This window comes from Cetorhinus maximus, chromosome 38, assembly GCF_964194155.1.
Source record: "Cetorhinus maximus chromosome 38, sCetMax3.hap1.1, whole genome shotgun sequence".
Taxonomy (NCBI): Eukaryota; Metazoa; Chordata; class Chondrichthyes; order Lamniformes; family Cetorhinidae; genus Cetorhinus; species Cetorhinus maximus.
The window spans coordinates 1,311,441-1,331,686 of record NC_135916.1 but is presented as its reverse complement, the minus strand read 5'-3'; the positions used below and the strand labels follow the sequence as shown (position 1 = coordinate 1,331,686).

The 20,246-nt window shown below is 44.4% G+C and overlaps 4 protein-coding genes across 4 annotated transcripts; 1 reads left to right on the top strand and 3 right to left on the bottom strand.

The window, feature by feature from the left end:
• Positions 1–2,974: 2,974 nt before the first annotated feature.
• LOC144672400 (histone H2AX-like) lies at positions 2,975–3,473 on the top strand. The gene has a single exon (XM_078534245.1). It carries the CDS (start codon positions 3,014–3,016, stop codon positions 3,404–3,406), a length of 393 nt encoding a protein of 130 aa, XP_078390371.1. The 5' UTR covers positions 2,975–3,013; the 3' UTR covers positions 3,407–3,473.
• Positions 3,474–3,938: 465 nt separating this feature from the next.
• On the bottom strand, positions 3,939–4,349 carry LOC144672384 (histone H3). Its single transcript, XM_078534229.1, has one exon. The coding sequence runs from the start codon at positions 4,347–4,349 to the stop codon at positions 3,939–3,941; it is 411 nt and encodes a 136-aa protein (XP_078390355.1).
• A 1,333-nt stretch (positions 4,350–5,682) lies between these two features.
• LOC144672392 (histone H4) lies at positions 5,683–5,994 on the bottom strand. Its single transcript, XM_078534238.1, has one exon. The coding sequence runs from the start codon at positions 5,992–5,994 to the stop codon at positions 5,683–5,685; it is 312 nt and encodes a 103-aa protein (XP_078390364.1).
• Positions 5,995–7,157: 1,163 nt separating this feature from the next.
• On the bottom strand, positions 7,158–7,814 carry LOC144672497 (histone H1-like). The gene has a single exon (XM_078534341.1). It carries the CDS (start codon positions 7,812–7,814, stop codon positions 7,158–7,160), a length of 657 nt encoding a protein of 218 aa, XP_078390467.1.
• Positions 7,815–20,246: the final 12,432 nt, after the last annotated feature.

Sequence of the window (20,246 nt, the reverse complement as noted above, 5' to 3'; positions counted from 1 at the left end):
GAATCCATTATTGTACATGTGTAGATTTTGTCTTTACCTAACTTTTATCCCTTGCATGTTTGTGAAATCTATTTCTTCAATGCATTAATCAAATCGACAGGCTAACACTAGCAATCATTTACCAAGACCTGACAAGTACTGAGTCGCAGTCACATACAGAATCACAGAAACTGATTGACTATATGAATAACAACTTGAACTTCACATCTAATTCCAGATGTTGAGACATTCAAATGAAATCCCACTTTTGTGGATAGCGTAACATATTAGATATAGAGTTAATCCAACTCATGCAAAAATCACAGATACTGAGTGATACAGAGAGGGGAAAATATATTCATTCACATATAATACAAGATACTGGAGGTAACAAAATGAATGCAGCTTGATCACATGTTCACCACCCTCCGAGTGAAGAGGTTTCTGCTCATCACAGTCCTAAATGGCCTACCCCCTATCCTGAGATTATGAACACTTGTTCTAGGCTTCGCACTCAGAAAAAACATCATCCCTGCACCAGGTCTGTCCAGCCCTGTCAGTATTTCAAATACATCCCCCTTTCATTCTACAAAATTTGAGTGAATACAGACCGAAACTGTTCAATCTCTCCTCATGCAACAAACCTGCCAGCCCTTGAATCAACCTGGTGATCATTTGCTGCACGGAGGTACCCTCATATATCAAAATTACCCAACCTATCACTATTTAAATAAACTCTGCCATTCTTTTTTTACCAGCCAAAGTGGATAAATTCACATCTATCCACGTTATACAGCATCTGCCCTGTTTTTGTCCACTCTCGCATCTTCTCTCAATCTCCATGAACACTCTTAATTTCCTCCTCATCTCTCACATTCCCTCCTAGCTTTGTGTCATCAGCAATCTTAGAAATATTACCTTTGGTTCCATCATCAAAATAATTGTTGTATATTCTGAATACTGGGGCCCAGGCACTGATCTCTTTGCAACATCACTTGTCACCTCCTGCCAATCTCAAAAAGACTGATTTATTCCTGTTCTCTGTTTCCTGTTTGCTAATCTTTTCTCAATCCATGCCCATATATTATTACTCCCATCCAATGCACTTCAATGTAGTACACTAACGTCTTTTGTGGGGCTTTATCAACAGCTTTCTGAAAATCCAAATGCACCATATCATTTGGTTCTCCCTTGTCTATTTTGCTAGTTACCTCTCCAAAAAAGCTGCAATAGATTTATCCAACATGATTTCCTTTCATAAATGCATGCTGTCTTTGTCCAATTTCGTTGATATTGTCTAAGTGTCCTGTTATGTAATAATAGACAATTGGTCTGACATTCCTTGTTTTTTCCCTAATGTGTTTTGGAATAATTGCCATTACAGATTAAAGTTCACATTTATATATCATGAAGAGGCAGGTATTCCATACACCCATAGCAGGATTGGACAGATAATGTGGGAAATAAAATGACAATAGAAACATACTCTGATATTTGTAGTAACATATGTCGACTGAAATATAAAATAATGTCCAGGGACTGACATGCACCAGGTAAAATCCACACTGACTTAAAACTGAATTTTGCAGAGATAAAAACAAAAACAGAAACACATTTCGGATTTAAATTTAGGAAGAAAAACTCTATTATTGACCATAGAGTGTTAGTGAATGAAAGCTACATTTAAATACCAGATAATGATTGGTAGGCTTAACCCCAGAATCACATAGCCTGCAGAGAATTGTTATTTTTATTTTTTGTCTGGAATACATAAAACACATAAGAACAAGGAGCAGGAGTAGGCAATTAAATCCCTCGATCCTGCCCTGCCATTCTTTAAGATCTCATTTTGGCCTCAACGAAAATTTCCCTCCCTCTCCCCATAACCTTTCAACCCGTTACTAATTAAAAATCTGTCCACCTCATCCTCAAATTTATTCAGCATCCAGGCATCCATTGCGTTCTGAGGTAGTGAATTCCACAGGTTCATGACCCTTTGAGAACAGGAATTCCTCCTAATCTCTGATTAAAATCTACCACCTCTTAGCCTAAAACTATGGCCTTTCGTTCTAGAATGCCCCACGAGGGAAAACATTCGCTCTATGTCAACTTTGTCTATCCCATTTAGCATCTTATGTACCTCAATTAGATCTCCTCTCATCCTTCCAAACTCGGGCGACTATAGGCCTAAACTGCTCAACCTCTCCTCGTTAGACTAGCCTCGCATCTCTGGAATCAATCTAGTGAACCTCCCCCGAACCGCCTCCAGTGCAACTACATCCTTCCTCAAGCGAGGGGACCAAAACTGTGAATACAATGTATGCTTGCTGCTTCAGAATAGACCCTGCCGTGTTGCATAAATGTAATCAAACAGAGTCTATCTTTGACCCCCTCAAAGATGCTATCCCTCCCCAGCATTATAAAAGCTGATTTGATTAAATCATTCCGTATAAGTCCTGGCGGTGTAGGAAGCCTCAGTGTCAATACTGGCAAATTTACGCCAAAAAATGTGCACTCCGCTTTTGACACTCACGAACATGTAAAAAACAAAAGTTTTGATTCTGGTAAATTGGCGCCTTTATTGTCCTCTTGTCCACAGGCAAAACCAGAAACTGACAGTTTCAGGTAAAATGTTATCGAGGAAAAGAGAGCGAGAAATCTTATAACATTCTGTAACAGAACTGCTTTAATGTTAAGCATTGGCACGATTTGTATAGGAATTTTCCTTTGATAGCTAAGATGATTTCTGTGCGATATTTCCTTTGATTAATTTTTTGGCGGTCATTTCAAATTTGAAATATATAATCGTTTGTTTAACTGATGATTTGGCGCCCTTAACTTCCGACTTCATACGTTGCTTGCCCGCATTGGTGAGTCAGGCAGAAATCTGATTGGTAACATGAAGAATATTATGAGCTATAATATAATTGCCCAATCAGCTCTGAGGGCACCACCATTCCTCCTGAGAGTATAAGAGAACTGAAAGAAGGCGGATATCAGCATTCTCTGTGAAAGTGCTTGTGAGATTGTTGCCATGTCTGGAAGAGGAAAGACCGGTGGGAAAGTTCGGTCCAAGGCCAGGTCTCGCTCCTCCCGGGCCGGACTGCAGTTCCCGGTGGGCCGCGTTCACAGGCTGCTGAGGAAGGGGAACTACGCTGAGCGTGTGGGTGCCGGAGCCCCGGTCTATCTGGCCGCCGTGCTCGAGTACCTGACGGCTGAAATCCTCGAGCTGGCCGGCAACGCGGCCCGGGACAACAAGAAGACCCGCATCATCCCCAGGCACCTGCAGCTGGCCGTCCGCAACGACGAGGAGCTCAACAAGCTGCTGGGAGGGGTGACCATCGCTCAGGGCGGGGTGCTGCCTAATATCCAGGCCGTGCTGCTGCCCAAGAAAAGCGGCGCCGCTGCAGCCGCCAAGACCAAGTGAAGCGACCATTCTTTAAACTGAGAACCCAAAGGCTCTTTTCAGAGCCACTCACTTAATCAGTGAAAGGGGCGACCTGTTGTCTATCCGGATGCGCGATAACATCCCTATCGATTCGGAGTGACATTATATTTCTAATGCGATCTGTGAAGGCGCTGGTTACAACGAGACGCTGGTGCTGTTGCCTGTACCAGACACCAGGAGTCTGTGCTGCATCTATATATGATCAATTGACAATGTTCAGGAAAATGTTCTTCGAATAATTAACTGATCCCAATTCCAATTAAATGTGAAATTACACACAATTGTTCACGGAATCACCTCAAATCCGCCAAATGCAGCAGAGGGGAGGAACCGGATGAAATATTTCAGAGCTGAATTGTTGCATTGGGAGCTGAATCCGGGTTTTAGTCCTAATGAAAATTATATGCAGAAGAGGTGGCGTCTTTTAACAATTGATCGCAGCTCTTTCTCTGACCGACTTTGTGGCTCTTAAAAGAGCCTTTGTTGCACTTGGTGCTGGGGGGTCGGGTTTTTAGGCGCGCTCCCCGCGGATGCGGCGGGCCAGCTGGATGTCCTTGGGCATGATGGTGACTCGCTTGGCGTGGATGGCGCACAGGTTGGTGTCCTCAAAGAGCCCCACCAGGTAAGCCTCGCTGGCCTCTTGCAGGGCCATGACGGCCGAGCTCTGGAAGCGCAGGTCGGTCTTGAAGTCCTGAGCGATCTCTCGCACCAGGCGCTGGAAGGGCAGTTTGCGGATCAGCAGCTCGGTGGATTTCTGGTAGCGGCGGATCTCCCGCAGAGCCACAGTGCCGGGCCTGTAGCGATGGGGCTTCTTGACGCCGCCCGTGGCTGGAGCGCTCTTGCGGGCAGCTTTGGTAGCCAGCTGCTTGCGGGGAGCTTTCCCTCCGGTCGACTTGCGCGCTGTCTGCTTGGTCCTGGCCATGATAACAAACGCTGTGGAACACAGACTCTGAGAATGATCAAGCCGCTCTGTGTCTGTCTATTTAAGACATGTCCGTCACCTCCCTCCTGTCCTGATTGGATGCAGCGCAATCCCGCCCAGAAATTTGAAAAGAGCAGCGGGCTGCTTGGATTCCTGGGCCCTGATTGGTGGAGCAGCAACTGACAGTTCATCAATTTCAAAATGCCCGCCAATTTCAGAGGGACGTGTAACTGACATAAAAATAAACCTAGTTTGAAGGCAGATAAAATCAATCTGAATGGACAAATATCACAATGTCTCTATGTTTTCGAACCCCATTTTGGTCCCAGCTCCGACTTCCTGCTTTCGAACACGGACTAAATTCTCATTCATTCCCTGATCGGTTTACAGCAGGCTGGTTTAAAACTTCTATTGATGGGCGGAATTTTGGACTCCCGTATAAACCTGATCAACGTTATCGGTTTATTCATGTCAAAGCCCTATAGGTGTTATAGAGAGAATGGCTTGGCTCTTGTTTCTAGTGTTTTATGGCTGGGGGAGGCGATGTGGGTGGGCGGATTGCGCACCCTTTCTGTAAATCAAGTTTATCTCGAAGTTTATATATTTGAACTATCTTCCACAATGTGCGTAAATGCATCTTCGCAGTGCAAACCATGCACCAAAATCAGAGCTTCCACTTCACCCTTCAGTCCGTCCTGGGTTGCAGAATCGAGGTGATTAAGTGTCGTCATATTTTTCAATCAGCCTCTCAATATTCGCCTTACATTCCCGCTTAAATTTGGGTTATTTCATTGATCGCCCTGATACAGGCCAGAATAAATCTGTTCAGTGCTTCCTGGACCCAGACAACATGCTGCATCGATACAGGCTGATCCATTTAAAGCTCGTATTCTGGTACCTCCCAGACCCTGTCCTGTCTCAACGACCCAGGAACAGATGGCGAAGAAAGAAGACAGGGTGTAAACAGTGCGAACAAGCGAGAATGATGGATCCCAAAATAGTTACTCCTGATCAAAGTGTAATAAATGATGGCCTTTATCTTGTGAACTCGGTGTTAGTTTGGGAGCTGTCGTGTTCCTCAGTCAAGCTTTGAATCGAGATTCGGCAGGTATAAAGGAAGCGAATTCCTGAAAACCGAACTAAGTTAAACCATGAAACTTGTGTGACTCACGATCATATTGTTAATGGAAAATGCGCAGATAGAAACGCTGTGTGTTTATAAAACTACATCTCGCTTTCCCTCTCCCGCTCGAAGGTCACTGCTCTCAATGTGAGGTTGTGGGCGGCTCTTAGAAGAGCCTTTGGGTTTTGTTATAGAGTCGGGTCGATTTGTTCAGCCGCCGAATCCATAGAGAGTGCGGCCCTGGCGTTTCAGAGCGTACACCACATCCATGGCGGTGACCGTCTTCCGCTTGGCGTGCTCGGTGTAGGTGACAGCATCCCTGATCACATTCTCCAGGAAAACCTTCAGCACCCCGCGGGTCTCCTCGTAGATCAGGCCCGAAATGCGCTTGACACCGCCACGGCGAGCCAGGCGGCGGATGGCTGGTTTGGTGATGCCCTGGATGTTATCGCGAAGCACTTTGCGGTGCCGCTTTGCTCCGCCTTTCCCCAGTCCTTTGCCTCCTTTCCCTCTGCCAGACATGATGCTTCTTCAGTCAAATCGCTGCTGAATGAGTGGGGAGCGGCTTCACGTTCCGCTTTTATACAGCCCGCCCCGACCTGACTGAGGAAGGGAGAGAGAGAGAGAAACAGAGTGTGTGTGTGTGAGAGACGGGGCGGGAGACACTGAGTACCAGTCAGAACAAGGTCTTTGGTAAATCAGCTCCTCCTCCTGCCTGCCATAAACGCATTTATTTATCCAATAATGTATATAGATTTTTCTTTCCCCACATATTTCCAATATTCTTAAATGTATTTATATCCATTGTTTTATCTCTACCTTTTAGCCTGTTTCGATTCGTTCACTCCACCCCCACCCCCACTAGGGCTATCTGCACCTTGCTTGTCCTGCTTTCTACCCTTAATTAGCACATTCCTTTAGATAATATCACCACCTTCAACACCTCTTTGTCCTGTTGTCTGGGACATCATTTGGTTATCTCCACGTATCACTGGCCCTCTACCTAACTCTTCTTGTCCCACCCCCCTCCCTTAAACCAGCTTATATTTCACCCCTTTTCTACTTTTACTTAGTTCTGTTGAAGGGTCATGAGGACTCGAAACGTAAACTGTGTTCCTCTCCGCCCATGCTGTCAGACCTGCTGAGTTTTTCCAGGTATTTTTGTTTTTGTTTTTGCTTCTATTTCAATCCTTGTAATATTCTATACACACAAATCTCTAGACTCAAGCCTCACCCTTCCTTCCACACCCCCAAATGGGATTGGGAAATTCGCCTGACACCTCATCCAACAGAATTAGAGAAAATATAAAGGTATGGTTATTAGTTGTGAGACGGGGTTTTACTCCATTATCACTCCATTGCAGACCCTGAAAATGTGAATAAAGGAACGAAGATAAACATTGAATGCACTGGGACACATCCCGTTTAGGGAGCTGTAAGGATATCCCTGTGTCTTATTGCACAGTGCGGGAGGGGACGGGTGGAGAGTGTGTCAGTGAGTGAGCGGGAAAATAGGATTTACATGGGAGGATAAAGAAACATTTCCATCTGAAATCAGCTCCCAGCCCCGAGACAGGGATCAAATGATCAGGGGATCAGCTCTTTCATGTGAAATGTGGGTGGCTCTGAAAAGAGCCTTTGGGTTTAGAGGTTTACAATTTGCTCGGGATCTTTCCCATCTTTGCTTATCTCCCTTTGGGCTTGGCCCTCCCTTTCGCCACTTTTTTGACGCTCGTCACCTTCTTGGCCGGAGACTTTTTCTTGGGGGCTGCTTTCTTCACCGGATTTTTGGGAGTTGCCGCCTTCTTGGCTGGTTTCTTGGCCGCTGCTTTCTTCGCTGGGGATTTCTTGGCCGCTGCTTTCTTGACTGGAGTCTTCTTGGCCGTTGCTTTCTTGACTGGAGTCTTCTTGGCCGCTGCTTTCTTTGCTGTCACCTTCTTGGCTGCCGCTTTCTTCACTGGAGATTTCTTGCCAGCTGCTGCCTTCGCCTTCTTTCCCACTTTCCCCGGGGTTGTGTTCTTAGGGACTTTGAAGGAGCCCGAGGCGCCCGTGCCCTTGACCTGAACCAGGAAGCCATTCTTCACATTCCTCTTGATGCTTTGCTTGATCTGGGAGCCGAGTTTCTCCACATCCAGCCCTTTGCCGCGCAGCGCCTTCTTGATCGCGGGCAGCGACATCCCCTTGCGATCGCTGCAATCCGCCACAACCTTGAGGATCTGCTCGCCCATTTTGGGACCGGCTGCACTGCTCCGGGGAGCCGCCTTCTTCTTCTTCTTGGGAGTCTTGACTTGGGCGGCGGGAGCGGCTGGAGGAGCCGTTTCGGCGGCTGCAGTATCGGTCATGTTCCGGGACTCTGCACAAAAGTGTCTCTGTCGATCTGAACGGGCTCAGAAATGAAGCCGCTGGTGGCGGCACTGAGCAACTTAAAGGCAGCGAGCGGACGGGGCGGAGACAGGCTGCTGTCAGCTCCAGGCTGCTGCTGCCTCTCTGTGTTTTTCTCTCCTCACAAACTCCCCAATTCCATGGAAATTCCGGCTCTCCAGTGTCCCAGACTGAATCCTTCTTATCTCTGACATTGTAATGTTCGCTGTTGAAAAGATTTGACGCGAACTGAAGACTCGAATTTCGATTAAAACCGGATTTACTGCGGCTCCTTCACCCGATCTCTGACATGTCCTCTACTTATCGACTGAAATCTAGATAACAACAAAGAAATTGCCTTTAAATCTCACTTTGGCGTCAAGCTGGGGAAAAGAGGGAACTTTTGAATATAAAATATTTTTAGTTTAGGCAAGCAGAACTCGGAAATCTCATGATCAGAACGGACACGGAAACACAGTTTCATTCCTCTGACTCGCCCGCCCAGTTCCAACACTCTCTTACACAATGTTCAGATGTACATGTTTACAGGCAACAACGGTCAATAATGTGAATCTCTCAGGCGTGAATTCCTCCTCTTTTTCGTACTTTGCTCCCTTTTCTATGAAGAATATTGTCGATTGTAAACTCAGCGAACGTTTAGCTCTCTGAGGCATGGGAGCCGTAGATGGTCTCATTCGCAAATTGGTGTTTAACGGCGAGGTTGAGTGGGTTGGGCCACAGGAAGATATAGACGGGATGGTCAAGTGGCAGATAAGTGGCAGATGGAGTTTTACCCTGAAAACTGTGAGGTGATACACTATGGAAGGAGTAATTTGACAAGGAAGTATTCAATGAACGGCATGACACTAGGAAGATCTGAGGAACAAAGGGACCTTGGCGTGTGTGTCCCTAGATCTCTGAAGGTGGAGGGGCATGTTAGTGGGGTGGGGGAAAGGCAGATGAGACACTTGCCTTAATCAATCGAGGCATAGATTACAAAAGTAGGGAGGTCATGTTGGAGTTGTATAGAGCCTTGGTGAGGCTACAGCTGGAGTACAATCTGGTGGCCACATTATATGAAGGATGTGATTGCACTGGAGGTGGTGCAGAGGAGATTCACCAGGATGTGGCCTGGTATGAAACATTTAGGTTATGAAAAGAGGTTGGATTCTCTTGTGTTGTTTACGTTGGAGCAGAGAGGGCTGATGGGCGACCTGATCGAGGTGTACAAGATTATTAGGGACATAGACAGTATGGATAGGGAGCAGGTGTTCCCCTTAGTTGAAGGATCAGTCACAAGGGGGTATAAGTTCAAGGTGAGGGGCAGGTGGTTCATGGCGACTGTGAGGAATAACTTTTTTAACCCAGAGGGTGGTGACGGTCTGGAATGCACTGCCTTGGAGGGTGGTCGTGGTGGGTTGCCTCACATACTTTTAAAAGTACCTGGATGAGCACTTGGCATGTCTTATCATTCAAGACTATGGGCTAAGTGCTGGTAAATGTGATTAAGTAGGTAGGTCAGGTGTTTCTCACGTGTCAGTGCAGACTCGATGGGCCGAAGGGCCTCTTCTGCACTTTGTGTGATTCTGTGATATGTCATTTCACGCTATTATCTGAAAAGCTCACATCAAGATGTTTATTTCTGGTGACAATACAAATTTACTGCAACTGGTCCCTCCAGACTTCCCTGTTTATGTTGCTCCTCCTGAACTGACAGGTCACAATTTCACAGTTTGCAATGTACCCCTACCTCAACAACCAGAGTGGGCCAGTTATATATGAACACAAAGACGTGCATAGTCACGTTCCTGAAAATGAAAGGTGTTTTCAGAGTTTGTTTTGATTTTTGTTTGGAGATGATCCGATGAAATAAAAGTAAAATAGTGCAGGTGTTGGAAATCTGAAACAAAAACAAAAATAGCTGGAAAAACTCAGCAGGTCTGAGAGCCTCTGTGGAGAGGAAGACAGAGATAACTTTTCGAGTCAGTGTGACTCTTCTTCACCTGAAATCAATTTAGTAATCAGATCAAATGTCAGGCCTGAATTTCCGAGAGGAGAAGGAACAGTGACATTCTGACTCATAACACGGGGCGAGTGTTCACATTGCCAGTGTATATTGACCTATCATTAACATTAGTAACAGAAGTCGCGAGATAGGGGGGGGGAGGGAGCAAGAGTGAAGGAGATAAAAGGAGCAAGGGAGGGAGAAACAGAGAAATCGCTCTCTCTATTGCTACCACGTGTCAATATAGCAATGAGTGGCCCTCGCATCTATCATCGGATAGAGGCATACATTTTATAATTATTTCAAAAGATTATAAAAATATGATAATTAATAATTTTGTCCCAAACATCTTTTAGAACCAGAGAGGGATATAATTATATTGAAATTATTCAGTGAATTTTCCTGACTAGATTCCTGAAATGATGCTGTGGGCTGATGAGAGGATCATAAACAAGTTGAACTTTTAATCATTGGAATTTAGAAGATTAAGAGGTTTCCTTTTTGAAACACCGAAGATTCTGAACCTGATAGGGAAAACTAATTTAAAACTGACAGACCCACAGAGGTGAGAGATGACGTGATTCAGCTCCAGCTATTACTGGGCCAAAGGCAGACACATTTCTATCACACAAACAGAAGTAATGCCAGTGGGTGAGGTGAATAGTATCCGAAATGTAATGATCCATAACCTCTGGAGCTCTCTTTAAACTTTGGACACAAAATGTTCGAATTGACACTCAGTGACTGAGAGGTTCAAACTGATTATATTAAAGAGTGACTTTTAAGACCAGACATTAACTTCTGCCTGGTCACAGCAAACACATAGATTCACTGATAAAAACAAAAAGCTAAAAGCTACTGCGGATGCTGGAAATCCAAAACAAAAACAGAATTACCTGGAAAAACTCAGCAAGTCTGGCAGCATCGGCGGAGAAGAAATCAGTTAACGTTTCGAGCTTTCATGGCCCTTCGGCAGAACTGCAGCATAGTTTCAACAAGGGAGAAATATAAATTGGTTTAAGGTGGGTGGGGGGTGGGGTGGGGGGGGTGAAAGAGACACATTGAGGGTGTGGTGTGAGCAGATAATCAAAAGATGTCACAGACAAAAGGATCAAAGAGGTGTTGAAGGTGGAGTTCTTTGTCTGAGAAAAGTGCTAATTAAGAATGGAAAACAGGATATTCAAAGTACAGCTCTAGTGGGGGTGGGGTGGAAAGACTAAAGGTTTTAGTTTTAGATTTAAAAATAATGGAAATAGGTGGGGAAAGAAGAATCTATATAAATTATTGAAAAAAAAGCGGGTGGGGGGGGGAAAGAAACGGGGTGGGGATGGGGGGAGGGGGAGTTTAAGATCTAAAGTTGTTGAATTCAATATTCAGCCCAGTGGGCTGTAAAGTGCCTAGTCGGAAGATGAGGTGCTGTTCCTCCAGTTTGCGTTGGGCTTCACTGGAACAATGCAGCAAGCCAAGGACAGACATGTTGGCAAGAGAACAGGGTGGAGTGTTGAAATGGCAAGCGACAGGGAGGTTTGGGTCTTTCTTGCGGACAGACCGCAGTTGTTCCTCAAAACGGTCGCCCAGTTTGCGTTTGGTCTCTCCAATGTAGAGGAGACCGCATTGGGAGCAACGAATGCAGTAGACTAAGTTAGGGGAAATGCAAGTGAAATGCTGCTTCACTTGAAAGGAGTGTTTGGGCCCTTGGACGGTGAGGAGAGAGGAAGTGAAGGGGCAGGTGTTGCATCTTCTGCGTGGGCATGGGGAGGTGCCATAAGTGGGGGTTGAGGAGTAGGGGGTGATGGAGGAGTGGACCAGGGTTCCCGGAGGGAACGATCCCTACGGAATGCCGTCAAGGGGGGTGAAGGGAAGATGTGTTTGGTGGTGGCATCATGATGGAGTTGGCGGAAATGGCGGAGGATGATCCTTTGAATGCGGAGGCTGGTGGGGTGATAAGTGAGGACAAGGGGGACCCTATCGTGTTTCTGGGAAGGAGGAGAAGGCGTGAGGGAGGATGCACGGGATATGGGCCGGACACGGTTGAGGGCCCTGTCAACGACCGTGGATGGAAAACCTCGGTTAAGGAAGAAGGAGGACATGTCAGAGGAGCTGTTTTTGAAGGTAGCGTCATCAGAACAGATGCGACGGAGGCGAAGGAACTGAGAGAATGGGATGGAGTCTTTACAGGAAGCGGGGTGTGAGGAGCTGTAGTCGAGGTAGCTGTGGGAGTCGGTAGGCTTGTAATGGATATTGGTGGACAGTCTATCATCAGAAATTGAGACAGAGGTCAAGGAAGGGAAGAGAAGTGTCAGAGATGGACCATGTGAAGATGATGGAGGGGTGGAGATTGGAAGCAAAATTAATAAATTTTTCCAGGTCCCGACGAAAGCATGAAGCAGCACCGAAGTAATCATCGATGTACCGGAGAAAGAGTTGTGGGAGGGGGCCGGAGTAGGACTGGAACAAGGAATGTTCCACATACCCCATAAAGAGACAGGCGTAGCTGGGGCCCATGCGGGTACCCATAGCCACACCTTTTATTTGGAGGAAGTGAGAGGAGTTAAAGGAGAAATTGATCAGTGTGAGAACAAGTTCAGCCAGACGGAGGAGAGTAGTGGTGGATGGGGATTGTTGGGGCCTCTGTTCAAGGAAGAAGCTGAGGGCCCTCAGACCATCCTGGTGGGGGATGGAGGTGTAGAGGGATTGGACATCCATGGTGAAGAGGAAGCGGTTGGGGTCAGGGAACTGGAAATTGTTGATGTGACGTAAGGTGTCAGAGGAATCACGGATGTAGGTGGGAAGGGACTGGACAAGGGGAGAGAGAAGGGAGTCAAGATAACGAGAAATGAGTTCCGTGGGGCAGGAACAGGCTGACACGATCGGTCTGCCAGGACAGTTCTGTTTGTGGATATTGGGTAGGAGGTAGAAGCAGGCCATCCGAGGTTGGGCGACTATCAAGTTGGAAGCTGTGGGAGGAAGATCTCCAGAGGAGATGAGGTCAGTCACAGTCCTGGAAACAATGGCTTGATGTTCTGTGGTGGGGTCATGGTCCAGGGAGAGGTAGGAGGAAACGTCTGCGAGTTGACGCTCAGCCTCCGCGAGGTAGAGGTCCATGCGCAAGACAACAACAGTACCACCTTTGTCAGCGGGTTTGATGACAATGTTGGGGTTGGACCTGAGAGAACGGAGTGCAGTGAGTTCAGAGAGAGACAGATTAGAATGGGTGAGAGGAGCAGAGAAATTGAGACGGCTCGAAACGTTAACTGATTTCTTCTCCGCCGATGCTGCCAGACTTGCTGAGTTTTTCCAGGTAATTCTGTTTTTTTTTGACATAGATTCACTGGGCGGATTGATTTGCTAAACCGGTGAATGAACAGCTAAGATGCTGCAGGGAGCGATATCAGTTTGAGCTTCATTCAGGAATCGTCTACCTGCCTGAAACTCTGCCCGTTCAACACAGACCCATTGTGATGCTCAAGCTGGAGAACATTGACTGAGGGGCGGAGCAAATGACGTCTGTTCTGTGACGTCTGTTCCAGGGAAGCGCTTGCGCATTGCTGCCCTCAGTTTTCTCAGACATGGCTAGAAGAGCGCATGCGCCCCTCATTTCTCCCAAGAATTGACCTTTGAGGGCTTTTCACTGTGAGCGGGAGACCTTTGTTTCAAACAGATAGAAATGGAAATCTTAGGGCCCGGGTAAGCGAGTAAACAGCGTTCTGATTCCAGCAGGGCACCGGTTTGTCAGTGTGGACACAGAAATCATCATTGACTCGGGGTAAGTTCAGGGGGAACCGGGGGCTGTTTGTAAGAGGCGGAGCGGAGCGCGAACGTGTTCCGGAACTTGGAGTGAGCGGGTGGTCGGGGAGAGGCCTTTCTGGGGCTGTGTGTGGCCCTGCTGAGGGAGACAGAACCTGAGGAAGCTGCAATTGTAAACTATTGGGATTTTCTCCCCTCAAACCTGTAATGCATATTCCAAGTATAGCTGCTGATTCATGCAACTTGTCGGCATTTGGACAGTGAACAGTGGTAACAGGCAGAGAGTAAGGAGGAGAGTAACCATGTAGGGGTCACGCTTTGGAGGCACCAGCTATTAAGATATAAACATTTTAGCACCGGCTGAGAGCTGGATATTGATATCTGAACTGTCTTTGTATCCTCGGGGAGTGTCACCCTTGGAGCCATACAGATGTGGATTGTTTCTGAGTGTCACTCAATTGCTTGAAAACTACCAAAGCAGGTTGCTGACGTGGAATCAGACACTGTAGTATTTATTGTATCGTTATGTTTTGCATCTAGATATATATTTTTTTATTTATTGTCAGTTGAAAGATTATGTTGACCTATTGTTTTTCAATGTCCTCTGCTGATTTTGTGTTACAAGACTTATGTTTCTTCCTCCAGGCAAATCAATGAAGGGATCAGTTTCAAGCTGATGATATCCCAGGAAAAATAAACGTCTAGCCACCTCTTTCTAACTGACAGCAGGCACGATGTTACTCCGAGAGTGCAGAGATACAGACAGAACATCAGCTCCACCATCACCGAGAACAGAAATAGTCAGGCTCAAATTGATCTCAAACCCAGGTACAAATGCTCCATCCAATGGTCAGACACTCAGGGGAGGTGGAATAATTTTACTACAGTACACTCCTACTCAGTACTGCTGAATTGCAGGTCCACCAATTGCAGTCAACAATCACAGCCATTATCAGATTGAAGAGCAGCCCTTTCATGTCACAAGAGTAGAACATCGCCTGTAATTTAAATACCAGGTATTAAAGCTGATTGAAATTTACAGAATTAATCCTTGAGCGCACCCAGCATTCATAAAGCAACACCATAAATTCAACACCAAAGATCCCATATAATATCTTTTTTTAAATTCATTCACGGGATGTTTGCTTTTCTGGCTGTGCCACCATTTAGTTGCCCTTGAGAAGGTGGTGGTGAGCTGCTTTCTTGAACTCCTGCTGTCCACGTGGTGTAGGTACACCCACACTGCTGTTAGGGAGGCAGTTCCAAAATTTTTCCCCAGCGACAGTGAAGGAACAGGATATATTTCCAAGTCAGGATCGTGCAGTGACTTGGAGTGGAAATTCTAGCTGGAGGTGTTCCCATCTACCTTCAGGGTCGACAGGGCTGAATTTAGTCATTTTTGTTTCCGGTGCCTCAGTCAGTGTCGGGTGGTCCATCTGATTCCATTCCATTTTTGTGACTTTTTAGCAGTTTATTACAAGTGAGTGGCCAAGTGGGTCTAACACAACACCACATGTAGACCAGACTAAGTAAGGACAACAGGTTTCCGGCATTGGTCAACCAGGTGGGTTCTTACAACAATCGACAATGGTCACCATTATTCTTTTAATTCCAGATTTTTATTGAATTCACAATCCGCCAAACCTCGGCAGGATTCGAACCCGGGTCCCCAGAGTATTACCCTAGGTCTTTGGATTAATAGTGACAACAATGACAACATCACAACACCATCGCCTCCCCCTGATAATGATAAAGTACATATTCATTAAGACAGACACACATACACATCACGTGCCAGGTCAATATACTCACTAATAGTTATATCAACAGATCTCTACAAAGAAGATAGGTTAAACCTTAACTGACAAAGCAGATATTGACAAGTACGGCAAATAACATTACAGCACTGTCATAGGAGAGACTGACAGATACAGAAGAAACCTGAATTCCCATGACAGGGGCAGATGCTTACATTGTAAAACCACAGACACATACCAGCGATAGAGAGGTGTAGAATAAAATCAAGTTTCCCATAACAGAATTTTAAAAATAGGAAGAAAATGGATACCCAGAAAGCAGACGTTGATAGCTACGGTAAAATCACACATGAACATGCATCAAAATCTGTAGGTTTGGGTTGAGGGGTTGGGGGGAGGGAGCGAATGGTCCATGCTCACACACTAAATTGAAAGCTGCAATGTGAACATCACAATCAAGTAATACAGGCTGACATGTTCACAGCAAAACCGACCATGACCTACAAGGTGCATACAGACCTGGAGGAAAGACAATACTCACATACAAGAATATGATAAGCATAGGGCACATTCTCATTCTGGGGATTGAAAGCAAATAATTAAATTCTCATTCATTTAAAATAGCCTAAGTGTTTCAACATATTTTTTTTCCATGCTCATATTTCTGACCCTGAGCCAAACAACAGGAAAATGAATCAAACTAACATATCACAGAATTACAGATACAGAATAAAATCTGCACATCTATATACCAGTAACTGAGAGTTAAGTAGTAAAATTTGCTTTACATGTCAGCAACAGTGAATGCAAAATGCATCCTCACATGTCAGGCACTGGCAGGTGCAGAGTAATAGCCACAAGTGCATTACAGAGAGTTAAATACCCAGAGTAAAGCTGTACGGCTCACAAAAAAATATCTGCACTGAATAGTAATAGTATTGAAACACCTCAAAAGTGCAACATGATGTATGTTGATAACTCCAATATCATTGCGCTGTCTGACTGCCTGTAATGACCATATTGAATTGATTGTAATATTCATTGATTGTATAGAAGCAACTCTTGATCCATGTGTAAAAGTTGAATCTGATTGCACTTTTTGTGATGGCGATTTAGAAATGTTCTTTCAGATAATTTTTGAATTACGTATATATTTTTTTTAAAAACCCATAATTAATTCCAAACATCTATAAAAGAAAAAAGTCACACAGCAGCAAATAACTAGGTGCATTTTAAAATCCCCATTCATAGACAGGTAAAGAATAAGACTCGTAGTAACATGTTAAAAAGTGACAGATACAGGCTGAACTGACATTCGCATAGCATTCTATGTAAAGTGCAGAAAAAATAAATTTCTTCCTTTCTAGAAACATGCACATGTGCACACACGCACACCAAATTCTACGTTGAAACCCTGTCAGAATAGAAGTGAAACATATTTGTCAGACATTGGCAGGTGATCAGTGATGCCATATTCACTTGTTGGAAATTAACACGTACAGGGGGAGGAAGAAACACCAACAATGCAGGAAATACTCAGCAAGGAAGCCAACACCTGTGGAGACAGGATGAGAGTGAACATCACAGTTCAATGACCTTTTCTGATATCAGAATTTTCAGGTGGAGGGTAATTCAGCTCTTGTCTCCACAGATGTTGTCTGGCCTGCTCAGTATTCCCAGCAATTGTGTTTCCTTTTTCTTGAGATTTCAAGAATCCACCTGTAGATATTTTGTTTTTGCTTTTGCTACAGATTATAAACATTCCTTCATGTCAAAATCTGACAATTGCAAAGCAAATCCCATATTCAGGCACCAAATTAAACAGATTCTGATCAAAAAGGATCGTTCACCTCATTAGAAAGAGACAATAACAGAATGGAATATATCACTCCTATAACAGAGATATCAATCCCAAACAGAAACAAATCAGGACTGATTAAAATCCACAATCGTAGATCAGATACTGAAATTCACAGTAAATGCAGAGTCTCATTAAAAATGCTAACTTTAACAAAAGTAAAAGCCATGCTCACATCAGAGGCTAGAAACGAGCAGACAATTTCAGTACCAGAATCTCATATCTAAAAGGGTCAGGTACAGGTAAAATGTGCACTTCCATACCAGAAGCCGAATATTACAACTTAAAGCCAAGGCTATCCTAAGAGAAAGGCTAAAACTGGATATGTACAAAATTAGCCTTTAACACCATGCCAGATACTTGTGAGTGCCAGTCAATGTGCACAAGTACATATTGAAAAATGACAGATAGAGAGAAAAGTCCATTCACACATAAGAGAGACAAAAGGAGCATAAACAGGCACACACACCCACACACAAGGACAGGCGCACACACACAGACAAGCGCATACACAGACAGGCACGCAAAGAGACAGACAGGCGCACACACACAGGGAGGCACACACACCCACACACAAGGACAGCCGCACACACACACACACACACACACACACACCCCCGCACACACACAGACAGGCGCACACACACAGACAGGCGCACACACACAGACAGGCGCACACACACAGACAGGCACACACACACAGACAGGCTCACACACAGTTCTACAATCACACAATGACATAACTTTACTGAGAGAATCTGAGTAAATCTTAGAATTTCTTTACAAGAGACGAATGATTAAAGAATATATGTGACACATACAGAAAAAAAATCTGAAACATTTATGGTATTTCCTCATTTTCATGTCAGAGACCGGGAATAAGACTCAAACACATGTTTACATTTTAAAAACTGAAAAAAAAAGTGTATATTCACATTAACTTAGCAGACACGTAACAAAACAGTCAAATGCCAAGTAAGCCCAACACACACATTCAAACTCACATGCCACAAACTGACAGATAGAGGGAGAAAAAAAAGTCACTTGCAAGTAATGAAGTGCTACAAAGTAATGCTCATACACCAGATATTCACAGGGACAGTGTAACACCAGCACTCACTTACCAGTAACTGACAGGTACCATGGCAAAGTCACATTTTAGCCTCTGAGAAATTAATAAATACAACTGGAGGAGAAAAACTAATCATACTCACATACCTGAAAATGCACACAATTATACAGAACTTACACTCATTATCTAAAAGAAAACTGGAAAATAGAGAATGAAACACATCTTATGCTAAAAAAAAAAGACATGGATGGATTTTTTAAAAAGTCATTCACTCACAACAAAATTAACGTGCAGTGTAATTGCAAATACAGCCTGAGAGTTACAGACCAACATCACACTTCCATTCCAGAGAAAAAAATATATTTGATACAGGTTAAAATACCTAAATGTATCCCAGTGACTTTACATGCAATTCATAGAATTAATTGCAGAAAAGAAGGGGATCCTAATTCAAATAAGATGACAAAATAATCTTATCACCCATGTGTTATGAAAGTGAAATTCAGCCTCATTTTTAAAAATGGAAACATTACTCAAATAATAGTACAGGCCTGCAAATTAATAAATTAATATGGAGTGGAAACAATAGTAAACATAAAATGGTTGAAAGGATCAATTTAAAAAGAAGTGAACAAATCTCAGCTCACAAACAATGCTATGCATTGACAGATGAGGCTAGTAACTAAGGTGGATACATAATAGTGATAACTATAAAAGTTATAACATAAGCAAGATGAAAAGTGAGCTTGTTCCAACACAAGGTAGGTGCAGCATCGCTCACAGAGAACAGAGATGCTGCCAGGTCATTATGTCCACTGTCACAAATAAATAATCATTCATTCCCACACTGTTTCAAAGGGAAGAGACAACTGTTCAATCCAAGAGACAAACAGATCCGGTGAGTCTTCATTAACTTGCTTTATATATCCATCTAGCATCTAATCCAGCAGAATATCAAAGGATTAACAGAATACACAACAAATATCATATTCACTCTTTCATTCTCATCAGATATTATTTAACTGCTCTTAGCCAGAACAGAAAATAAGATAGCTCACTGTAAGGTACTTAATAAAATGCAAATCAGTGCCTCAGAATTTAGACAGGGCTATATATTTCATAGCAGTCTAACAAAATATTCACCAGGATGTTGCCTGGGATGAAACATTGAAGTTATGAAGAGAGGTTGGATAGGCTTGGGTTGTTTTCGTTGGAGCAGAGAAGACTGAGGGGCGACCTGATCGAGGTGTACAAGATTATGAGGGGCATGGACAGGGTGGATAGGGAGCAGCTGTTCCCCTTGGCTGAAGAGTCAGTCACGAGGGGGCGTAAGTTCAAGGTGAGGGGCAAGAGGTTTATGAAGGATGTGAGGAACAAATTTTTACCCAGAGGGTGGTGACGGTTTGGAATGCGCTGCCTGGGAGGGTGGTGGAGGCGGGTTGCCTCACATCCTTTAAAATGTACTTGGATGAGCACTTGGCACATCATCACATTCAAGGCTATGGGCCAAGTGCTGGTAAATGGGATTAGGTAGGTAGGTCAGGTGTTTCTCACGTGTTGTTGCAGACTCGATGGGCTGAAGGACCTCTTCTGCACTGTGTGATTCTGTGATTCTATGAAAAGCTCTGCATGAATAAAGGTACAATGGTAATTCCTTGACTACAAACTGCATCAATTACATGTGAGGCTATATAGTTGATTGAAGGGGATGTAGCTATTCACAATTGTTTTCACAGAGCTACAAATTGAGTACCATTCTTGAACTCCGATGCAACTACAGAATATAACCTATGGCTATAACATTGGTAGAACCCATGTTATAGGTTAAACCAAAAATGGGCAGACATGTTCAATACAACATTCAAACGCGACAGGGGAGACAGAATATTATCCCCAATTCACACTCATTGAGTGTCACAGAATGGTAGGCCCATCAATCTTATCCAAAAACATTTTCAGATTGCAAGACAATCC